Genomic DNA, 25,618 nt, shown 5'->3' on the forward strand with positions numbered 1-25,618 from the left:
ACTCAATAATGAAACATCAGTCACACAAGAGTGCTTTTACTACAATACTTAGTTAGCAAATAAAAGTTCTAAACTTTGATTTAAATGTTCTTTTTATTACATACATAAAACTTGTGTGAATACAATAACGTCTTGGTACTATGTTTTTTTTCAGGGTGTTTTTGTTGGATAAAGAACACAGACTGCAGACTAGCTCTTTCCTCTCAGGCAGGGGCAGAGCAGGTTGGACATCAGCAGTCAGCTGTGGTCGGTTTCTGTTGGCAAAATGAAGATAAATTGCGGTTGTGAGACCAAAGACACTTTTCCTGTCTTGACTGGTCAGTTACGTTTGTTCTACTCTGAATGTGTTGTTTTTAGGCCTCTGTTCCTGCAGGACAGAACATTGTGAGGAAAGGCTAATACAGCGTGATCCATTACATCTCATCTGATTACCTCGCACAAACAACTCCACCCAATTATTTTCTTTTACTTTCATCCATAGCTACTGTTGTAACAAGGGTAACTCTTTTTAGCTTGCCACTAATCCTGTTACTTTTCTGTTGGTTGAATCTTTTTAACTTGTATGGTGAAACAGTGATTGCATGTCTTTACGTTTAAGGAATAGTTCAACTACCTTTTTCATTTTTTTTCAAAAGGTTATCAATGTCATTAGAATACAGCTGGTGTCAGGACGTAAAATCAGGGGGAAACAGCCTGGCTCTTTCCAAAGTCCAACATACACCTACCAACAAGGACTGAGGTTATTATGTCCTAAGACATTTGGATTATTCATTTCAAAAGATATGTGGGTATCCATGTTGATTGAATTCATCCTAGATGTGTCCATCATTATATAAGTTAATTAAGGAGCTGGGTACATATATTGGTGCCTTGACAGTTTGACGCTAAGTAAGAAAGGCCTGTTCTGAACATGATTGTTTAAATGTATTTAAACATATCAAAAGGCTCAGTACATCCATGTTTGGAAAAATGTCTCAAACAAATAAAGTAAACATGTATCACTATGTTCAGAGACAGCATCATGGGATATACATTTATATTTGACAGATTGCATGACATGTATTACAAAAATAAAATGAAGGGGTTTTTGCATTGTGGAGGCCCTTGCACTCATGTCCCCAATATTTATAAAACTTTGGGTGTTGCCATGGTAACCAGCAGCCACTCACTGACACGAGACCGGCCAGAAATAAGGAGGTTGTGCCTTTGATGTGTGATTCTGAGGTCATGCACCGTAACAGAGGTGCCAACAATCTGCATGAGCTCTGTGGCCCCGCCTCCATGAGGGCAGCTTCCCCCCCACCTCCTCCCTCCCCCCGGCCGGCTCACTGCTAGTAGAGGCGCTCACTCTGCAGAGTGGATGTGAGTGGATCTCTGCCTGTGCAAAGGAAAAGACAGAAAAACCTCAGTCACTCTCCACTGGATATCCTCGCCTCTGGACGCACTTTTACGCGCGGCTCCAAGATATAAACAAGCTGCACCATCTAATTTAACATCATCAGGATCGTTTTACTCTGATGTATGTTGCAACATCGAGGAGCCATTTGTCTTTCTGTCCTTTCGGGATTTCCATCTGCAAAGTCTCCAGAAAGTGATGAGTCGTGCCAAACCGGGGAGTATGATCTCTGCGTAAACTTATTTTTCGTTTATCCGAACCAAACCCTCCGTTAGAAATGCAATTCCTGCTGTACACCGCTGTGCTCCTGTACCTCCAGGAGCGTGCCAGCGCAGAGCTAAAAGCCAAGTGTCCCACGCGCTGCGATGTGAGTACCTGTCCGAGTCCTAGCTGCCCCAGCGGCTACGTGCCCGACCGCTGCAACTGCTGCCTGGTGTGCGCGCAGGCCGAGCTGGAGCCGTGCGGCCGCAAGGAGGACCTGCCCTGCGGGGACGGGCTGGAGTGCAAACAGCCCAACAGCAAGCGGCTCTCCAAGGGCTTCTGCCGGTGCAAGTTCAGGAACGACGTGTGTGGCAGCGACGGGAAGTCGTACGGCAACCTGTGCCAGCTGAAGGCCACCAGCAGGAAGGCTCTGCAGCAGGGACATCCGGGCATCACCCAGATCCAGAAGGGACCGTGTGAAAACAGCACAGGTATGATTCATGCGTTAAGGCTTTATTTGGTAAACAGAAGCACTTAACAGGTTTGATTGATTATTAATAGCGCCTGAAAAAAAAGCCCTTTTTAAAACTACTTATAATTTTAAGTGATGTTGGAAGTTCAAGTAAGTAGGCCTACACGGAGTTTGAACTGGCTGAATACAGATGGGTAAACAACACATTCACATTTGGACATAATTCGTCCTCAAGAAAGCACTGACAAGTTTCTAAGAAGAAATGTAATGGATCCGTATAGAACATCTGTATAGATCATTACAGAATGTTTTATGTTACGTATGCGTAAAAAACACATTTTAATATCTGGTCTGAATGCAGGTCTGAAAAATGTAAGCTAATTCAGTTAATCAGTGACGTGCGGTGAGGTTCATGGCTGGTGAGGCACTGACTCTTTCAGAGTCAGATTTACAAATATTATAGCCTATTTTGACCTTAATCGAAATATTCTGTTATTTTCAAAAGCTTTTTTAGTCTGATGCTATGATTAATTTTAAACAGACCGATCAACAAAAGGATACCCAAAATCTAAATATTGGATTGTTCTTTCTAAGTAAGATCCCATTTTCATTACAGTTGTGGTCTTACCTTGACTTGAAGATGAAGTCCATGCTATCCTTCTGGACAACAATCTCTATTACTGTTTTGTAAAAGTCCTCCTTATCTTCCTGTAGTTTCAAAAGTCTAGTTTGTTGTTTGCGGTAGAATAACAGTAGCAACAAGAACCTGTGGGCTCACGTGCGCCCCCTTCAGTGCGGCAGAGGTTATGGCTGCCTCCCCTGGTGCTTTTTTCATTGCCGTTGTACGATGAGACCAGCGAGCCTAAATATCATATATACGTGAAATAAGTTATTTAGAGACTATGGATGGCGAGGATAAATGTAATAAAGGGATCTACAAACATTACATTGGTGACATACAGTGAGATGGTAACAGGCATGCGCTTAGGGCCCGCTTTCCAGCCAGTTTCTGTGGGGTGACGCATTCTGAATTGAGGCAGAGCTCATCTGTGCCTCACCTCAGCCCACAGTAAATGGCTTGAGCGCGCTCACAAAATAAGTGGCCGCGCTAAATTAGTGCCCGTGCTCCAGCAAGTTACTGTGGGCTTACGTGAGGCAGAGCATGTCCCTGCCTCACTTCTCATCGCTCCCGTAGCGGAGCTCGGCAAATTTGCTGATTTTAACTATAAAATGCGATTGGAATCATACAGAAATCACATTTACACAAGATCAGTGGAGACATTTTATTATTATTATTATTTAGTTTTTCTTTAATTGTTTTTCCGTTACATTGGAGTATGACAGGTGAGGCTCTGCCTCCCCTGCCTCCACTGACTGCACGTCGCTGCAGTTAATTTACATGTTTTATCCAAAGCGACTTACATACTCAATACTGTGGGCAATCCCCACAGGATCAATTTGGGGTGAAGTGTCTCAGGGACACAACGACATGCTGACTGCAGTGGGGTTTGAACCTGTGCTCCCCTGATCCGAACACCAACGCGCCACACGCCTCCCGCATTAAACTTGCATTCTCTCTAATAGCAAGTCCACTGGTTGAAAAAAGAAGTCGGATTGTATATAAATCTATGAGAAACAGTTCTCTCTTGATAAGAGATGACCTTAGGAAATATCTTCCTATGAGGTTGTTCTTAATTGCCCATTTAAATTCTTCTCCAATTATTGAAACTTTTTCAATTTAAAAAGTACTATTTCACATCCAATTGTACTTAGCTCCAGCCTATTGTGTCACTTCTTGTTCCAAAAGCAAAACCCCAAGATAGTGACGGACAAAAGAACAACATGGCTACAGCCAAAAATAACAAACTCGAGAAAAATGGAATTCACAAAACAATGGGTGACGTCCACCAGTCTGCTGCTTCAGTATATCAAGTTGACTCTTCAGGAGAGTTTGGCCCTACCTAAAGAGAGCAGTGCCCTTTTGATATTCTCAACTCCTCCACATTAATAAGAGCCGGATTAACGATCACAGCTCCAATAAACACTGGTTAAGGGGCAGGTGCAGGTTTTAAAGCCTGTTAAAGCACATCATGGCCAGTTGTTTGGAACAGAGCAGACAGTGAGAATGAACCACACCTACTGTACAAGTTGTTATTCTTTCCTTCAGACTGGCCTAGATAATTCCTCGACCCAAACCCAGAGTTCATGTGCAGGCCTCGCTCTGTAAACAGTGTTTCTGTCAGAGTGGACTGCTTCATGAAAGGATGTGAGGAGATAATATCTCAGCAGATGTGTGGTTAGAGCGGCGATTTCCTCTACAAACGGCAGGGTTCACAGAGACTGAGCAGTCCTCTTTTAGCCATCCAGCAGTGTATAAAGGGATGCATCTTATGATCTGCTCACTTTTATAGCTCCACCAAGAGGTCAACATTTGAATTTATGCTGTGAAATATCTCATGTATGGAACCATAGTTTGGTACATGTTTTACATAGAGGTTCTCAGACGATGAGTTCCACTGACTTTAGCAATCCTAAAATATAAATGTCTCTAGTGCCTACATCAAGTCAAAATATCAGTTATGACCAAAAGTGAAAATCCTATAGCGTCAGTTTTACTTTGGGTTTAGTGCTCATGTGGAAAAGTTGGCATGCTACCACTAATCCCCACCATTTTGACTTTTACTTCACCTTACCTATTGAAAGTCCTAAACAAAATGTACTCTTTAAAAGTAGCTTATTTATCTGAGCTGTGAGATCTTCAAGACATGTGACAACTAGTAAGGATGTTGTCAACCTGATAGACGGCAGAATTCCCACTCAGTTTGCTGTCATTCAGGAAGAAGTCGGTTTGGGATGTAGCTTGAAATAACGTTTTTGTTGGTTCCTTCAACCAATGCTTCAAAGTCAGTATCAGAGATCCTTCCATTTCCTTTGGGCTCCATTGCTTTTCAGTCATGTGGAGGAGCCATCTGAGCACTGAGATGACTCTGTGCCAAGGGAATACTCAGCTACAGTAGAGTGTAAATAAACTGTCATCTAGCGCTCAGAGAGTGGACCTCCGCTGAGGCCAATGGTGCATTCCAATGCTGCTGGAATCGTCCCGAGTTGGGAAGTCATCATTCCTTCTTCAGTGTGTTCACAAGCTTAAGTCGTAATATGGAAACAAAATCAACGCTACAAAGAAGATGTGTGTTATCTTATCTCAGAGATTATAAACATGAATTTTATGTCTGTTTTTTAGTTCTTCTGGCTTGAGGGGTCGTTTATGTGAATCTTCCCAATTGGAAAATCTTTGATTATTGAATTATTCTGACCCCATGTCAAAACAGCAAACATCTTGCAATATTAACAAAAGTTAAAGCACACCAGGTCTCTTAATTTGTTCATCTTGATTTGGATCCACTCCAAAATGTAATGGCTTCTTCCCTAGCCCATTATTCACCATAACACCAAGTTTCATGACAATCGGGCCAGCAGTTTTCCGTAATCAAACAAAAGACAAAAACAGAACTTTCTTGGCGGAGGAAATAAAAAGTGATCATGATGGCAGATGCACACACATACAAGCACACACTTGGCTTGTATCTTGTGGAACAATGCCAGCATCTGCTGTTTTATAGTCCTTCTCCTGTCCTCATTGGTACATGTTTCTCATTTCCTCTGTCACACTGAGTAAGATGCTCCTGCCTGCAGTTCCCAGCTATTTACTAGACTACTGTCTCCATTAAAAACCAACCGGGAAGAAAAGTTAATGGCCGTTTTATAATTACACGTACTTCCCTCCATGCTGTTTTACTCTCTTCATATGTCCTGAATTCTCCTCAACTCTGTGCAATCTGAACTTTCCATGTGGTAAACTGGTAAAAGTAGAGCATGACCACTGCCTGGAGGAAGTACAGCCAAACACATTACCACAATGTTCCAAACAAAGGTAGACCATCAGTTTCAGCCTCATCTCCTCCAGACATTAGGTTCACTTTATTTTAGTTCACTGGGAAAATCCACTTGAAAAGAGTTCTGTTACCATTTAAGCTTCAACAAACTGAAGCGTGAAATAATATCTTATGTTGTTCAGTATCTGGTGTTTATATGTTTTCTTAAAAAGAATTATAGTTGATCAGAAACACATAAATACGCAATAATTGGCGGATAATCATCAACTAATTTGAAACTGCAAATTGTCAGGCAAAATTTGTTTTTGGCTCTTAACAAAACAAATTATATCATTATTACCCAATTCTGGCATGGCTTTACAAAAGGTCACTTTACATGGAAAACATTCCATTAGTTTAACATATTTTTGAGGAAACATTTGCCTGTTGCTGATGTTTAAAGAATGATTACGGGTCAACACATATTTGGAATCATCCGTTTAACAACAGCACAGACAGTAAAAGCCAGTGTCCTGCCAGTCTGAGCAGTGGCTGATGGGATATGTTGTGTTGGACAGGCAGACAGAGTGGTCAGTGCTGATGAATGAACCAGATTTCTCTACTGACTGCTACAATCATCCCTGAAATCCCCCCTCAGGAGGCTACAATAATCTGAAACACACACACACACACACACATACACACACACACACACACACACACACACACACACACACACACACACACACACACACACACACACACACACACACACACACACACACACACACACACACACACACACACACACACACACACAGGAAACAGGAAGTCCCTGCAGGCTACAGTTGTGGCAGACTCTATTTACATTTCTCTTTGATCCCAAACCTTTTATTTTGTCTGGGTTTAAACTTTAAACGTCACTGGAGTATTACACTCCTACGGGCGTGGTGAACTCAAAAAGATATGGATGACTGACCGGCAAGTCTCAAATGATTGAGGATGAGTGACTTGGGAGTGTCTGGGGTCATCATGGTTAGTAGTAGGGTTTGGAGAACATTTTTACTTTTTTTTGCTACAAAGAAAGTCCTGTAAAGTAGTAGTCAAGCTTTAAAACTCTAATTAATTAACTTAAATATCATCATAAAAAGTCTCTTAACAAGTTATACAACCACCATGCTGGTCATGAAAGCTTCCATATGTTCTAAACACCCCCCACAAGTTCAATGTGTTTTCCCTGGGGAAGAATCCTCATACCCAGTCATTTGCTTGAACGTTCTAACAGTACCTTGTTAATGGGAAAAACCACTGAGTCAAGTTTTCCTTATCAGAAATATTAGAATGGTGATTGCAAGAAACGTGAATTTCTTAAGACCAGTAATCTTAAGATTTAAACCCAGTGGCTTCAGCCTTAGGTTGGATTCTGCCTGTCATTTGAGAATCTGTTTTCAAGCTAAAATCACAAACCACAGTTTCCTCAAAGGCAGACTTGGCTCTGCAGCTGAAGAGACGATATGCAAGTCATTATTACTGCTAGAGCAGTTGAAGAGGTTATGCCATGTTCCTGGCAAATAACACTTTCCATCAGCGCTGCCAGGTTTGTGCCATCAAGTGAGTTTGCTGAGGGGGCTGCAGCAGCCTAAGGGTAAATAATAACAATACACAATAAAACAGTGGTAATTACCATTGATCCAAATGTGCTCACTATTTTAAAAAGCTGCTCATAAAAAGTGGTGTCAGTGGTTCTGCTTTTCCATAGTTTATTTAGTACTATAAGTTTCACAACTGTTTACCCAGTATTGTTTTGGAGTGCCCCAGGGATCCATCATAGATCCCATATTGTTTTCTATTTATATTATATAAAGCCTAAACTCACATCATTGGCCTGCCCCATATTTTCCCAAAATCATGTGTAGATGATACCCAGGTTTACCTTTCTTTGAACCCTAACCATTTTAACATATGGATATTGACTGGTTATTAAAATACATAATTATTCTTGCCAGTATAGGTCCTCCAAATGCTGCCAGTCCTCGTTACAAGTTCAACTTCATAGCCGACGTGGTGGAGAAAATCGCTCCTGCTGTGGTCCACATCGAACTCTTCCTCAGGTACTGACTGTGTTCATATGTGTGATGATACATTTAAAAGGTAAACTTTTAGAATCCATAACTAAAAACTTTGCCAATATGATAATTATTGTTATCATACCCCAGGCATCCTCTCTTTGGGCGGAACATCCCTCTGTCTAGTGGATCTGGGTTTTTGATGTCAGAGAACGGACTGATTATAAGCAATGCACACGTAGTCTCCAGCACTACACCAGTGTCCGGTCAACAGCACCTCAAGGTACTGAAATGCTGTTTAATCATTTGTACTTCATTTGAAATACTATAATACATAATTCAACTATACAAGTTGCAGAAAATGAACAAAAAACAGTTATATTGTACCCTAAACAAAGCCAACTTATTAAAAATGGATGAAACCAAATCCTGTCATATGCTATGAATTCTTTTTTGTATTTAATATGGTTATTCCTTCCATTCTTTCTGAAGGTCCAGATGCAAAATGGGGATGTATATGAAGCCAACATCAAAGACATTGACAAAAAGTCAGACATCGCTACAATCAAAATCAATTCACAGGTGAGTGTATGACTTTATGAGATTTCCTTAAAAAGCAATACAAAAGAACTGCGGCCAGTTGGAGGAAGACCATTCTAGTCAAATAACCTTTCACAAAAACAGTACTTAAAGGGGACCTATCATGCAAAATGCACTTTTGTACGTCTTTTATACATGAATATGTGTCCCCGGTGTTCCAGGGAACTCACCAAGTGTCAGAAAACACAACCCTCTCTCTTTTCCTCCATACCCAAATCTCTAAAAACGGGGCTGTAACAGATCTGATAAAAACTGATCCAGATTTGAACATTTCTCTGACGTCAGGACGGAGGAGCTCCGCCTATATGGCCAAATCTCCACCTATCAGGGAAATGAGAGGTTGCCGTGGCATGGTAACAGCATGGTAACACGACGCTCGTAACTCGGCCCCCTCCTTTGCAGGGGGGCGTGGTCAGCTGCAGCGCATGCAGACAGGGTGGAGGAGAGCAAAATAGAGCGAAATGAGGCATGGCTAAAATGCATGATCTGTTTGATATTTTGAAAAAGCAAACATATAAATATACCTTATATAGGTATGGCCCTACAATATATTATTCAAATATAGCATGATAGGTCCACTTTAAAGTAAAGTTGGTTAATGCAAATTAAGTGGTCCTGCAAAGATATTCATCTTTCATTTAAACTTTCCAGAGATGGGTCAAATTTCCATCTTCAGTACTGGAAGACAAGATTGCCCAAATGTTTTATATTTTCTTCTGGCATGCTAACCCTAACCCAGATAAAAGCTCCAAACCAGATGTGCATTAGATCAACATCTAGTGTACAACTGAAGTAAATATGGGAAAACTCAAATATAAAGTAAAATTCTCATGTAGAAATCTATTTCTTAAATTCCAGGTGGGCCCTTGAGTTGTCCAATGTTATGTCCATTAGATGAAGAGGTGAACTACATTCACATCGGACTGTGTTGAAAGGTCCACCCATCCATTAGCCTCGTGCTCGAGCTCACATTCACACCTACAGCCATTCTTTGGAGCTGCACATTTGTCTTTGTGACATTTTGTTGGACTGCTGGAGGAAACCGGTGCAGACTCCACACAGAAAGGATCCAGCATTGAATTCAATACATATTTATTAAGTATTAAGGAAAGTACTGGGAACAGTAATTTGTCTAATCCCAGAGAACACCCACATGTGTAAAACAAGTGACACATTCTTGGATTGTGTTTTGGTTTAATGCTTTATGGAAATGCTCTTGATGTGTGTACACAATTTTATAAAATCCAGCCATTATTGAGTGCCTGTCAGATTGCTACTAGAATTTTAATGACCTTACGGTAATAACCTGTTGTTTTAAAAAGGCCTGGTCACACAACAACGTTTTGCAAGAATACTAAGCATTATTTCATTGGAAGAGGTTTACTTATTGAGATGAATTCCTTGTTACTGTTGGTTTTAGGCTGCATTTACTGTTGCAATATCACTGCCTAATATTTGCTAACATTTGCTAACGTTTGCCACCATAATCTAGTGGCCTTTATAGACTGTAGAAGCAACCCTGATGTTGACCACTAGTGGTGCTGTTCCTGACGTTCTTCAAATATGGCTCCAAGGACCTTTATGACACCAACAGCAGAGGGTAGAGGGTTGTAGCATCAATAAAAGAGAACACATATGCTATAAAGCAAGTTCGAAAACCAATTAAAAACATTTGAGATAGAAAATGCTTCCAACGTGTCTGTAAAGCCTTAGGATAAACTTTAGACGTAAACAACAGTTTCTGTTTACAATGATGACTCAGAGTAGCGTTGGTCCACCCGCCCCATGGCCTCCGTTAGCACTCCCTGCAGTTCATCTCCAGCAGGGTAATTCATCAAGGCGTTTCTTCAAGGTCAGCACTGTGTGTGTGTCATGTGTCCAGGATCACAGTGGTGTTAACACTGAAGGGTGGGGTCACACCAGAACTCAAACCTCCCCTGGGGTGACCCCAAATACTTCCAGCTTGAGACATCCACAGTGCTTACCAGCAAAGGGATTATAGGGGAATTTTCTCTCTTACGTCAATTCCCACCTGAGGTTTTAGTAGTTTGTTGTTTTACCGGGCAGAACTTACACACAGTTGATAAGCCTGGCATCTGTTATCTATTTAGCCACATTTCAATAATGTTTTTGACAATAAAATCTAGCTTCTTCAAACCTGAGATCAAGGTCTGTGCATGCATCATGCAAATAGTTAGTATTAGGCTATAACACTATTAGATTAAGGTTTTGGTTTGAATGGAAATACTAAATCCCCCCTCCAGTAAACCAGATTTGCTGTCACCACCTGAGAAAGTTTAGATTGAGGACTCTTTGTCCTTCTCCCACTATCATTCAAAGTTTTACGAGAATTGGAATGCCTTCCATCTCTATCAACTCGTCAAATACTAGTGCAGTGGAACTACAAGTCAAATTATGACGCTCCATTCTCCAATCACACTAGAATCAGTTTGATACTAACAGGGCTACCTCTAGTTGTTGTGATAAATTATGATGGGAGTAAAGGAGGAAATCAGGTGATGTAATATAAAAAGTGTGGCAGGGTTGCTTGGACACAGGACTATCACCCAGGAGAAAACAGTTTGTGTCCCATGTGAAACAAACAAGTAAACATTGACTTATTTGAACTTGTGTCCCACACTTACTCAACTTATGTAAGTAACCTATGTTACATTATCAAACCATGATTGTAAACCTAGAGTCATTACAGATAAGAAAAAGAAGAAAGCATATCTTGACAGACAGTTATCCTTTCATAGCAGAGCTGGGGATCTTGAGATTACGGAAGTGCTAGAGTTTAGTTCGCAACTAAAAATGTGTTTAAGAAGTCCTTTATCCTGAAGGACATACATTTTAGTAACTCAACCCAGTGGGTCCTGATCAAGCCCTGATCATGAAGAGTTGAGAGAGGGAATGTGTTTCAAGATATTCACATTGTAGATGCCTTATTTTGCATGTGTGGAAACTTTCTCTAGAAATTAAACAAATTGCTTTGGGTTGAAACAATATTTTGCCACACAAGATGTGTTTGTTGAGATGAAGAAATCAAAAGGCGGGTCATTCAATGGGCGAATATCTGATTTCCAAAAACAATCTCAAGTGAACCTCAGTTGACATCTTTGCGTTAGAACTGAGAGAGCTGGACCAGGACCAAGACAGGGAGGAGTGAGTGGAAGAAACACAATCCAAAGCACTCCACCTTAAAGAAATCCTTTCTGCTCATTCCTTCTCTCACTCAGTCACACCATCTGTCTGCTGAGCATGTGTTTCTACTCTGCTCCATTCTTTTACTCCCTTTCTCTTTGACCTCGACCCATATTTCCTTTTTACTTTCTTGTGTATACTGTATAGTACATTATATAGCTGCATAGTGATATTTCAGTTCATTTATTATTCATAAATGTCCTTTTATTATACTTTGCATTGTATATTTACCCCAGCTGTTATCATCATCTTCATCATAGGGCTGTGATTTATAGCTTTCCACACTTAATATCATTTGTCTTCATCGTGTTCCAGGCCTGTTGAAAGTGCTGATGGTTGGTCGTGTTTTGATACCCTTTATTTGCCATACTGGCACACTGTGTTCTTGGAAATGTTTAAACAGCAGTTAAAGCACTCGCGTGTCAAAAGCTGAAGTCATGGCAGTTATTTTTTTAAAACAGATTTGAACCTTATTTTCCTGAGTGTGCAAAATGTATGAATAAGCTTTTGGCACACGGTTCAAATGGGGTGGATGGCAGATTCATGAGCAAGGGAGCAGCAGAAAAACTAAAAATGTAACATTTGACAACCAGGATCATATTTCATATTTCTTTATGTAACTTACCAATTACAAAAACTAACATACACTTTTTATTGTCCACCAGTTTTAGAGAAGTGCTCCTTTGGAAACAGTCCAAAAAAAACACAACGATCTAAACATATGGTGCTGAACATTAAAAGTTATTACCTCTTTAACGCTTTTATGAGTGTCTTTTACATTGCAGTGCAACCTCTGGTTAAATTCAATGTTACACATCCCTTTGTTTACATTGACAACAGAATGTAACTGGCTAGTTTTGGCTAGCAACAAGGGAATGGCTAATAGTGATTTAGATCATTCCTTGGTCCCTTCTTACTTATTTATATTAGACAAAAGTACAGGTGAGGTGCAACAAGAAAGTCTTGAGTTCCTTTTTTTTTGGAGTTCTCACAATGTCAGAGTGGGCTTCCTCCATGTGCTCCAGTTTCATTCCACAGTCCAAAGCAAATAAGGTGAATTGGAAACTTGAAATGGTTTGATACTGCAGTGCTCTCTTAACCCTTTGTCTGTTCCTCTTCCCAGAACAAACTGCCTGTGTTGTTGCTGGGCCACAGTGCAGACCTGAGGCCCGGGGAGTTTGTCGTTGCCATCGGCAGCCCCTTCGCCCTCCAGAACACCGTCACCACCGGCATCGTCAGCACCGCCCAGAGAGACGGCAAAGAACTGGGCCTCAGGGACTCCGACATGGACTACATCCAGACGGACGCTATTATCAATGTGAGAATATACTGTAGGAAGGCCGAAAACATGTGCTTTGTTTAAAAAATGATTGTTAAGCAGTTCAAAAGGTTGTTAAAAAGTCATATCATGATGTATACTGGATTTTGTGTCTTTCTTTATAGTACGGGAATTCAGGAGGACCCCTTGTCAATTTGGTAAGATTGTTGTTTCTTACCTCAAAGCTTAATTTCTGTAAAATACCTTTCTCTGATATTGCCTGGTTGTTAAACTTGTGAAAATACTGCCAATGTCCGAGTCCTAGCTTTGAGCTGCCCCAAACCGGAACTCTTAATCCTGGAGAGCAAACTAAGTCACTTTTTCTACAGTTGTAATACATGTAACTTGCCTTGAAGAAGAAACAAATCCTAACAAGATTGCTGTGTCTTTTTATTTTCGAGGACGGGGAGGTGATCGGCATCAACACCTTGAAGGTTGCAGCAGGAATCTCGTTTGCCATTCCCTCCGACAGGATCACTCGCTTCCTCAATGAGTCTCTAGAGAAGCACAACAAAGGTGAGCCATGCTAGGATTAAACACCTGTGAGAGTCCTGCTGAAGATGTAGAAACTAACTGGAGTCTCTTACAGATGTGAGGTCAGTAAAGAAGCGGTTCATTGGGATCAGGATGCTGACCATCACACGAGCGTAAGTCTGAACTGACTAATATGATTGTTTAGTTGGCAAATATGGAAAATAAAGAAGGAAGCGAAGGTGTCCCACAGGGATCTATTTTGGGTCCTCTTCTATTCACATTTACTGATTAGAAAACACCCTAAATTGTAACCCTTACAAACTGTATTTATCTGCTAGAAATGTTCTTTTTATTCTAACTGAATTGGCTGCTTGTCAGCTTGAACTTTATTTTTACAGTGTTTGAAAATACTTTCTTTCTGGTAAAACTAAAGTTAGGTTATTTACACATTCTAATAAGATGCTACTATTGGACCAGAAACGTTATCTAACAAGCCAAACTATTAGGTATGTTTCTTCTTACATATGTTCAGGATATGTTCTCAACAACTCTTTCATATAAACACAATATTTAGTGGCTTGTGAGAAAACTGAAGAGTTTCTAAAGAAGGCCTATCTTAGCCTAATACAAGGTTGGTTTCCCCTATTTGGGATAATAATGTTTACCTAGATGGACTTTCTTTAAGAGACTGTATATATGCTTTTTCCAGGTTAATCGAAGAGCTAAAACTGCAGAACCCAGACTTCCCTAATGTCACCAGTGGGATTTATGTCCATGAGGTTGTTCCTCACTCACCTGCAGAGAAGTAGGTCTACATTATTTATGTGTTCCTCAAATAAAAGCAGTGTTACTCATTTCTGAAGTGAAATTAATGCTTTGCCTTTTTACAATACTTTCTTTATCATTGTCCTTGTCTCCAGAGGCGGGATCAAAGATGGTGACATCATTGTGAAGCTGAATGGCAAGCCTCTGATGGCCACAGCTGACCTGCAGGGGGCGCTGCAGGAAGAGACGGCGCTGCTGCTGGAGGTCAGGAGGGACAATGATGACCTGCTCTTTAACATCGAACCTGATGTCATCATGCAGTAGACAACGAAAGCACTGCTCTCTCGCAGAGTTAGAACTACATGTAAGGCCCTATTTTTGCGAATGACATTGGATAGTGGAAGCACTGCAACACTGCAGCTGGACTTCTGTCAAGCAAGTACATCTTTGAATACTGGCTGTGGACTGTACCAAATACAAGGATCCCATGGACGATATGGTGCAATGCTGTTTAGGTATCAAGGATTTACAACTGTGCCTTCCACATGTTTAAACCAGGGTCAACGTGCAACAGGGGCACATATACAGGAATTCATCAACCGGATCCCATATTTTTTTTTCACTTTGATCACCAGTAAACACATTTGCTTTACAAGTACCTCAAAGTATGTTATTATGAGGCTATAACATATGGTGCACATCACAAAAAAGCAACGTTGATGAATGTACTGTGGAATTGAAACATTTCAATTAGATTACAATGATGATAGGGACATTTCTCTTAAGCATTTCCTCGACAAAAGCATTATCCAAGTCCACAAAACTCAGATGAAATCCAACAAAGGTTTAGCCTGCACTTGACCCTTGTGTCCTGGTGTTGTCAGCACTTTTATCCCTTTTATCCCAAGATCATATTCTTAAAAGAAAACCAAAGCGTCAATGTACTGTTTGTGCCTTGTACTACACTGCGCACCATTTAATAAATATATAAAATTAGGGTTAGGCCTTAAGACAAGAGACAGAATGTTCCACTGCGGGTGATGGACAGTCTTTCCTGACCTAAACTAGTGAGTGTTATGTTTAGTTTTTAATACTTGTACTGTATGTCAGTTGTGTGAGTTAAGGACACCGGAGTGTTGCTGAAGGATATTCCTTAACGGTTTGAGTCTGTAAAACCTGCAATTGAAGCGTACTTGCTTTCCGCATGAAAATGGTTCTATTTAAAATAATGAATATAGGTCAGTCAGCTTTTTCCAAAAAGGCAGACCACCTTTTAAAGAGCCTCTAGAATAAACAGAATGAGGTCAACATTCAGCTAACTGAACTTCTGATTGGCCAATCGCAACTTTTGCTTTTATCATGTGGGCATTTGCCAAATTACTTTTGTATTTTTAAGCATTGAGTTTCCAGTGTTTGTTTTGAAATGTTAAACATTGTCATGTTATATTGGTTTATGGTTGGCATATTTCTTTATTGCTGTATGTTGTCTTACCATAAACAAATGTGAAACACGTGTGTTTATTACATTTACATGATGATGGAATGAAGAGCACTAAATGTGAGCAGATTTGTTGTCTCACTACTGCTTCTGCTCTGGTTCCTAACTGTTTGTACTTTTATCCTATCGACAAAAACAAAATGTTTACATGTAAGTTGCCAACAAAGCAATCCTCTGAAACAGCCTTTGGAAGCAGCTTTTTCCACCAAATAAAGTTTGCACACAATCACTGTTTTATTTATGTATGTATTTATAATGGTGTGGAAATGCAAAGTCTTCATCATGCTGTCAACATTTCCCCACCTCAATTTCACATGCAATGACTCGGGGGACATAATTGCGGGAAACATTTATTCAGCACAATCGTACAAACCACCAGTCTGTAAGAAACAAAACTGAGCTCTCCTTATGGCAAGTCATCAACATTCCTGCGTGGAAAAGTCTCCAATACTTAAATGAAGAGGAAAAACTCAGAGGAAACTGTTTTTAGGGTTCAGCAATAGAGTCACAGCAGACAGATGTTTATCGTTCTCAGACATAATCACTCTTTCCTTCCCAGCTCACGACAGGTCAAGAGTTTATTTTTAACTCAGTGGGTAGTCTCCCTCAGGGCCATGGTCAATATTGTGGTTACTCACAAGAAGTAAAAAAAAACCAGATAGGACTTGAGCAGCTCTCAGGGGGTGTCCTTACACAATTTGACTATCAAATATACTGTAGTAACAAATCTGTATATATATACCATGTATACCATTGTTGAGGGAATGATGAGGAAAATACAGAACAAAGTTTTGTTTCCCGCTTTTATTCTTAAACGTGGCCTGGTACTGGTCTGCAGCCGTTTGTGGGAAATATTGCTTTATATAGGCCGGTGTTCAACCCCATTGCTTTTATGATATCAATAAGAAGTATCAAAAGGTGTCAAGTATTAAAAGTGGGATTGAATGCCAAACAAAATAAATGATCCATTTAAAACATTCACAAAGGAAACGCAAAGAAAAACATACATAACAGTTCAAGTAGACAAAGGAAGACCATTCCAAATAACCAACTGCATTTCTTGAGAACTCTTTTTTTCCCTTTCCTTTAGTGTGTCCTGCAGAATGTCTTAAAGCTGGGAGAAATTCACATTATGATTTATTATAGTGGAGCAACACTGATATATATCCTAGACACACATATGTTGTAGAAAACTGGCACCAAGCCACGATACAAGAGCAGCAATATGTCGAGGCAGTGAAGGCTGGATTACCAACAGTGACTTTTCACAGAGTGTTAAGATAAATCTCACTGCTTCGACCAACTTCATCTAGTTTGTCCCATTACATGTTTATATTAAGTGTTGTGTGTGAGCCAAACTTGAGGCCCAGAAACCTCATACTGAGTTTTACAGAGCAAGACAGTTGTGTGTTTGTGTGTGCTGGCAGGCAAGACATTAAGATGTTTCAAAACCACTTGCAAGAGTTGAGACACTTTTAAATCAAGCCAAAGCAAAGAGAAAGGCTTTCCGGAGTCACACTGATCTGAACAGTGGGCAAGTTCTCTGAAGTTTTAGAAAAGGGTCCCTAATTATGGGATTTTCACGTTTCAGTTCTATACCAGTGCGTTGAAGATTTGCATGAATAAGGGTAGCCTGAGCCAATGATTCCAGTTGTTTGTTTACAATAGTGAAAAGCATTGTGGGTGTTGGAGTTGGTTTCTTGTCACCAATTATATGTACAGAATCCCCAAAGTCTGGTTGGGGTAAATGTCAGCCTCTTAAAGTCTAGGCCATGGAACTATGCCGGTGGAAGGTGGAGGTAAAGGGTTAGGAGCAAAATGCTGATCCAAGTGAAACTGCACTCCAGTTCTTATGGTGCGTTCCAGTTGTAATTTGAAGTGGGAGTATCTGAGTTCCCAGTCGGGAATTTCAACTGGAGGTCGGACTTCCTACTTGGAATCTCGGAGGTACTACGCCATCCCGCTTCAGTAATAGACACTTACTGATAATATAACATGTTTAGCTCTTCTGTATTGTTTGTGTCACATTAAACCAACTGTACATGTGGCACTGCTCGTCTTGGATCTGTGGATATCTTGGTACGATGTTTGTATTAACAAAATGCAAAATAAAGTGTGGTTATCAACCGGTATTGCTAACAGTGGCTAACCCGAGGTGACTGCTAAAGATGTAAACAAGAGGAACTAGTTTCCTGCCGAGGTCCAACTTTTTCTGACTTGTGCTACTGGAACGCAGTCAACTCGATGTGACGTCACTCCCAGTTCCCACCTCCGACTTCCAAAGAAAATGGAACGCAGCATTATACCAGACATTTGTGTCGGAGGAAGAAATGAGTCTGAAGGGTAAGCTGTTCACAAGTTGATCAACCTGCAACTGTAAGCATGAGCCCTGAGTAGTGATCGAAATAATAAGTTAATAGGTACAAAAATGATAATACGTTTATATTGTTTCTAGCTTACCCTTTAGAGACCGAGCTCAGACATCCGGAAGAAGCCCAGAGCATTGCCACAACTCCAATAAACAGTTCAATAAACAGTTCAGTTGGTTTCTGATCAAGCTTCTTCATAGACACTCCCAATAGAGATATTCCTGACTTCTAACTTCCATTTCCATTTTTGAACAAACATCCATGCCTTTCTTTGGAAATATCCAGGGAATATCCAACTAGGAGTAAACCCAGAACAGGCAGTAGATATATTTCCCCATCTGGCCCAGGATCTAAGGATACCCCAGAAAAAGCTGGAGGACTTGGCTTGGAAGAGCGACTTTTTGGGCTACCATGCTTAGCTTGTGGCAGAAAGTTTAGACGGACATGTCTTCAAAAATCTATTTCTGTTAAGAGCATCTTTGTTCCTATGAGCCACCGTCCTTAAATTAGAGACCACATTATTCCTTTGGGTCTTAAAACCCAGTTTCAAACATCGACAATAACCTCAGCAACCTCAACGTGGGGAGAGCAGACATGGTAGTACTGAGTGGTTATGTGGTAGGTTCAAACATCATGCATTATGTGGGGTTACAGTGGCTATAAATGTACCATGCCAGAGAAATGAATGAGTGCTGGTCTATGAGACCATGATGACAGGCTTTCTCATTGGCTGCCAGTTGGTCTTGGCCTGCTTTCAAGTGAGATCAGCTTCAAAAACAGCTGATGTTGCACTAAAGATATTCTAATAACTGTTGTTGATACCAATTATTCCACTTTGAAATGTCCAGTTGCAGATATACCAGTGGAAAAAAGTGAAAACTAAAGAACTAAAAGCAGAGAGGGAAAATGTTTGATTGTGGAGTTTTTGTAACGTGACATATCTTAAAATGCAGCTAACCACTCTGACTGAGTTAATGTTAATAAAGACATACCATTGTTCTGCTATCTGGTGTTAAAACTAAGTTGTGTTACATTTTCGGTTTCCGTTGACCCAAGTGTAAAATAACTGGAATCCTTTGTATGACTTATGTTGAAGTACGTTTTGGACAGCTGTTCAACTCCATCCTCAAAGTGCTGGAAACTAAAACGAACCGGTATGTTTAAGGAATATTTTTACAGCATACTTTTTTTTGTATTGCTTCGATACCAACATCTTTAGTGTTGGTGGAGAACATTTTTAGAGCTTTTTTAGAGCTCTCCCTGCTTCTATGTTGTCAGAGCCACAAAACCATCTAGTCGAAATTATTAATGATATTGCTTCCCAATAAAATTAGGGTTACGGTTGTCACGGTACAAAGAGAACTGAAAGTGTGTGCTGGTGAGGAAAATGACTGTGGAGAGACATATTTAGACAACACACTAAATAATCTGATATGAATCACATTGTTGGCTGTGACTCTTACAACAAATCATTAATTGTTCACATGTATTCATGATACTGTTGAGCTGGAAAACACATAAACCTAGATTTTAGGGTAAATAAACATTTTTGGTGAACTTTAATTTCCTTTTTATAAACTGTGTCAAATCCTTGAATGAGTAATCTCTCATTTGGCAATTACCTCCTTCTATTGCCCCATCCTTTATCCTTCTTTCCCAACTATCTTCCCTCCTCTTATTTCAACATCTTCATTTTGCCAACTGTCACAAGCCGACCTGTAATTGAGAGTTTTGGTTTTCCTGCAGACGGCTGATACTATAAATGGTCTTCGTCTTTAAATCTGGTTCTGACTAATGAGTCGGGCTCCGTGAGTTATCTGTGTCTCACAAAACATACTTCTGAGTGGTGGATGATAAGAAATCCACATTGTTAAGAGTCACATTTCATGCATGTATGTAGCTCCTTTTCAGTGAGTTACTTAGGAGTGTAGCTGAACGGCTTAAAAATGACTAAAACAAGTTTTCTGACCAATTAGAGGGGGATAGAGGGGGGAGTGCCTCCTTTAGGATTAGCAGGAGAGATCTGCTTGTTGCATTGGAAGATTCTATGCTTGACAAGTTCAAGTGTCCTTGCATTGAAGAGTTATTTTCTACTTTTGTATTTACTAAGATGTGGGTCTTCCAGCTCTTATCGTCCATCTGAGTTTCATATAGAAGAATGGTGCGTTTATGTGCCGCCACATGTCTCCACAAGTGAACTATTTTTGCATATTTACTTTTTGCCGTTTGCTTTTAACTCGGTTGCATGCAAGCCGACCGCACCAACTCTGCTATACAATATAGCAGAGAGGAACTTCTTCACATCAGAAACTTTGTGGACAATAACAATGGAGATTCGCCATGGCTGCCTTCTGCCGTCCTACCTGAGAGACGCAGGAGGAAGACAAAGCGGGGGTCCCGGGCTGCTGGTCAGACTGAGGAAACGAGAGAATCGACCCCCTCTTCCGAGTATTCTTCTGGCTAATGTTCAATCGATTGAAAATAAGCTAGATGAACTCAGAAGTTGGATTGCTTTTCAACGGGACATTAACCTGTTAACCCTTCTCTTGCGTTAGGTCATACCCCCCTTCCCATGCTATTTTCGGTCAAAATTGACCGGTGTGTTTTGCACAGTGATATCTCTGGAACCCCTTATCCAATTTTGATGGTTGACATCTCATTTGAACAGTCAAAGCAAGTAGAATCAAGGGGTGACAGACAGAATGACACCAGGGCTGAATTTCATATTATTTTTGGCAGTAAGTTCAAAGATAGTGCTTATTTTACATTACTGTATATTATAAAAATGCTTGCCATGTAGGCTGTGTTTACTGGAGATGGAAATACTTTAGTTAGTGTTGTAGCTGAGATTCTTCCCGTTCCAATGATGTATGGGATGTATTGATTTGATACAAGCAAGCCAGTGTTTCATGTCATGGTCCGGACCCACCGTTGGGCCCATCAAGTTCAGCATTCACTGTGATGAATATAAAATAAGACACTGATACTGTTTTTCTCAATGAACATTTATTGAAAGAGAAATATACCATAACAGAACATGTGTGTGTGTGTGTGTGCGTGTGTGTTCATGTGTGTTCACGCACATAGTTGGCAATGCAAAATTGTGGAATGTCACCTCAGGCTCCTCTCCCTCAGGGGCTTCTATCTCAGGGGCCTCTCCCTCAGGGGCCTCTATCTCAGGGGCCTCTCCCTCCTCTCCCTCAGGGGCCTCTCCCTCAGGTGCCTCTTCCTGGTCTGTTGGCTCATAGTCTGGATCGCTGTTGTCTTCCATTTCTGAGACATCTTCCTCTATCTCCTCTTCATCTGGTTCAATCTCCTCTTCATCTGGTTCAAAAAATGTGCCATGTCCCATTCATTTTCTATGGCGGTCAATTCTGACCGAAAACATCATGGGTGTTTCACTGTTGAATAAATCACTCAAAATTCAATGCAAGTGGTGATCATCAAGTGTATATGTTCAGAGGCCTTGTGTGGAGGATAACATAAGGTATTGAGGCAATTGGATGAAAAACACAATATTTATGATTAAAACAAAAGTCATTCGGTCACTTTTGACCAGAAACGCAAGAGAAGGGTTAAGCACCTTCCCCCCGATACCGGGGGGGAAAACGCGTCATCTGCAGGAAACAGTGTCTGAGGGCATCTTAATATTTAATAAACTATGAATGTTTTATATCCATGCAACGGGAAGAAACTCAGCTAAATTATCATTTTTTTTTTTTTTTCAAAAAAAAACGCACAATGCTAACGCTCAGCCTCTGAATTAGCAACGAGCGAAAAATGCTAACGCCTTACTGCACAGAAACCCCGATACCTCTGATGACATGGTGCAAACAGTGGTCGCAGTACTTTATGTTACGTTAGAAAGCTAACTTTTGGTGAATTTAGGAGAAATCTACAGACGCAAATAGACAAACTATAGTAAATAAACACCTAAATGTGTATTTTGTTCATTTTCATGGGACTACGGTGGAGAGAGTCAGCAGCTTCAGGTTCCTCGGTGTCCACATCACTGAGGACCTGACATGGACTCTTCACACAAACACCATCACCAAAACAGCTCGACAGCGGCTCTTCTTCCTCCGCAGGCTGAGGAGGTTCAACATGGACTCCAGGATACTCTGCAACTTCTACAGGTGCACCATAGAGAGTATCCTGACTGGCTGCATCACGGCCTGGTACGGCAGCTGCACCGCCCTCAACCGTAAGGCTTTACAGAGGGTGGTGAAAACTGCACAGCACATCACCAGGATGGAGCTGCCATCCATGGAGGACCTTTACTCCCAGCGGCTCAGGAAGAAAGCCCTCCGGATTATAAAAGACCCCCATCACCCCAGCCACTTATGGCGCATTTCCACTACACAGCCTCGCTCGGCCTCGCTCGTTATGGTTAGGCCTTGTTAGGATTGGCTCACTTTATGGCGCATTTCCATTACAGTTTAGGAACTGGGGTAGTATCTATAGTAACGCAGTGTAGGCGGAGCCGTGACGTCATCTTCAATGAGAACCCCAGAAAAACAACATCAGCCGTTAGCTGTTAGCACTCAAGCTCACAGCGTCTCATATCTGTTCAGAAACTAGACAAAAGTTAAACAAGTACAAACCACAGAGTGTCTGTGTCATGGTGAATACAGTCGCTGGTTTATTTATGTCTGTATAGGCCGTTGTTGTGAGTGTGGACGGTCGGAGCATATATTGCGTTAGCTTAGCCGATCTCCATTTAGACAACGCGCATTTTAAAAGGTTTTTCGCCTGCCGTCTGTCTGCAGACTTGTCAAAGCATTAATTCATGGTTTTTACTAACCGGTATCAGTATGTTGTTACTTCGGCATCATTTTGAAACGTGTATTATAATTAAATCACGGTCAAATATGTTCACCTTGTTGTAGTTGTAGCCCCCTTGCCAGCGATTCTCTCTCTAGTTTAGCATACTCAGTCCGACTCAGCCTGGTTGTTCGTGGCCCGAGAACCACAATTTTATGGGGCCAGAAAAACTGTGAATTAGGACCCGCTAGCCGGTAGGCCTACTAGGCCAAGTGGAAACGCAACCAAAAACGGGCCGCTGACGTCACAGCTCTCTTAAACGGGGCTCCGCGCTGCAGTGGAAACGCGCCAATACTGTTCTGTCTGCTGCCATCTGGCAGGCGTTACCGCAGCATCCGGACTAAAACCACCAGATTCAGAGACAGTTTCATACCACAGGCAGTGGTGACTGGTCATTAGGGGCACAGCCCCACCTAGTGTCAACAGAAAGTATTAAAATAATAATTACAAAAAAATGCAAAAAAATGCAAAGAAAATACATCTTAAAATATATTTTACAATCATGTTTAATCATCTGATTCGTCTGTACATTGCTGTTTTAGTCTGTGTTCTTCTAATTAGTGTCTACAGTGTGCCTATTGAGCCGTTTTGAGCGACGTGGGTCAAGCCCCGATCAAGCCCCTGTCTCTCACTGTCTAATGGCGCATTTCCACTGCAGCGCGTAGCACGTGCCAAACCCGGCCCGATTTTTGTTGCGTTTCCACTAGGGGTAGTTCCAGCTAACGGGTACTGTTTCACAGTTTTTCTGGCTCTCCAAAATCCAGGTTCTTTCCGGGCCAACAACCGGGCTGAATATGTTAAACTAGTGAGAGAATCGCTGGCAACTACAACAAAATGAACATATTTGACCGTGATTTAATTGTAATACACGTTTCAAAATGATGCCGAAGTAACAACATACTGATACCGGTTAGTAAAAGCCATGAATTAATGCTTTGACAAGTCTGCAAACAGACGGCAGGCGAAAAACCTTTTAAAATGCATGTTTTCTGAATGGAGATCGGCTAAGCTAACGTTGTATATGCTCCGACCATCCACACTCACAACAACGGCCTACAGACATAAATAAACCAGCGACTGTACTCACCATGACACAGACAGTCTGTGGTTTGTACTTGTTTAACTTTTGTCTAGTTTCTGAACAGATATGAGGAGCTGTGAGCTCTGAGTGCTAACAGCTAACGGCTGATGTTGGTTTTGTGTTTCGCACTGAAGATGACGTTACGGCTCCGCCTACACTGCGTTTCTATAGTTACTACCCCAGTTCCTAAACTGTAATGGAAACGCAGCATAAAGTGAGCCTGGCCTACCAAGGCCTAACTATACCGTACTAAGCCATGCGAGGCCCTGCAGTGGAAATGCGCCATTAGTGAATGGGTGCTGTAAAAACGACACTGCGCATGCTCAGAGTCTTTTTCTATTCAATGTGTGTGGCAACAAAAATAATCACCATAGGGGCACTGTGCTGACATACCCACCAAACGTCATCTCACATAATTCAGAGCTGATTGGCTGTAAGTACGTGTGCCGCGAAAAGTGTAGTGTGTGAAGAGGAGACGAGAGAGCTGCAGTGACGCGTCCTAAAATCCGGAAGTAAGCTGCGCATGGCTTCCCTCGACAAAAAAGCAATGAGATTTCTCCATAGGATTTTAGAAAATAGCTCGAAATAAGATCTGTGGGAAACGTACCTGTTAGATAAATGCACGTTTTGTTCAGCCGGATAATATCCACATGTCTACCCTACTTTTATAATTTTCGAATCATAAATCTATCGATCATAAATCTATCGATTACATTTATGATTCGACTTTTGAAACTTCAAGAAGATAAGGACGACTTTTACAAAAAAGTAATAGAGATTTTTGTCCAGAAGGATAGGCAAATGGACTTCATCTTCAAGTCAAGGTAAGACCACAATTGTATTGAAAATGGGATCTTACTAAGAGAGAACAATTCAATATTTAAATGATAAAATTACATTTTTTGGGTATCTTTTTGTTGAACTGTCTGTTTAAAATTAATCGAAGCATCAGACAAAAAAAGCTTTTGAAAATAATATTATATTTTGGTTTAGGTCAAAATATAATATTTGTAAACCTGAAGAGTCAGAGCCAGTGCCTCACCAGCCATGAACCTCACTGCAGAAGCTTATATATAAACATCTACGTTTTTTGTGCCCCACCACTTTTGTACATATAAAAACGCCACTGACCACAGGCAATAAGACTGCTAAACACCTGAACTGTTGAAACAACATCCATAACATTCATCTGCTACTTAATAATTATGTATCTATTTCTCTAATATATCATTCAAATAACTTGCATATAGACTCTTATTGCACTATTTCACTTTTTAAACTATTTTTCTTTTTGTATTTACTATTTACTTGCACTATATTTTTCTGTTTATCTGTGTTTTGTGTTGCACTGTTGGAGAAGCCTGTGACCTCAGATTTTCATCGGCATAACTACACTGTAGCTATGTTCGTATGACAAAATAAAGAACCTTGAACCTTGACTATTCAATACATCTGTGTTAAGTTAATAACAAGTTTTA

General features: G+C 40.8%; 1 protein-coding gene across 1 annotated transcript; it reads left to right on the top strand.

Annotated features, from left to right (window-relative positions):
* Nucleotides 1-1,359: 1,359 nt before the first annotated feature.
* Nucleotides 1,360-16,095, top strand: htra3b (HtrA serine peptidase 3b). Its single transcript, XM_034149597.1, has 10 exons — nt 1,360-2,088; nt 7,953-8,052; nt 8,158-8,290; nt 8,500-8,589; nt 12,935-13,129; nt 13,255-13,287; nt 13,531-13,645; nt 13,719-13,776; nt 14,313-14,408; nt 14,524-16,095. Exons 1-10 carry the CDS (start codon nt 1,674-1,676, stop codon nt 14,690-14,692), a joined length of 1,404 nt encoding a protein of 467 aa, XP_034005488.1. The 5' UTR covers nt 1,360-1,673; the 3' UTR covers nt 14,693-16,095.
* The last annotated feature ends 9,523 nt before the right edge of the window (nt 16,096-25,618 follow it).

Source organism: Trematomus bernacchii, unplaced genomic scaffold (genome assembly GCF_902827165.1).
Source record: "Trematomus bernacchii unplaced genomic scaffold, fTreBer1.1, whole genome shotgun sequence".
NCBI classification, from domain to species: Eukaryota; Metazoa; Chordata; class Actinopteri; order Perciformes; family Nototheniidae; genus Trematomus; species Trematomus bernacchii.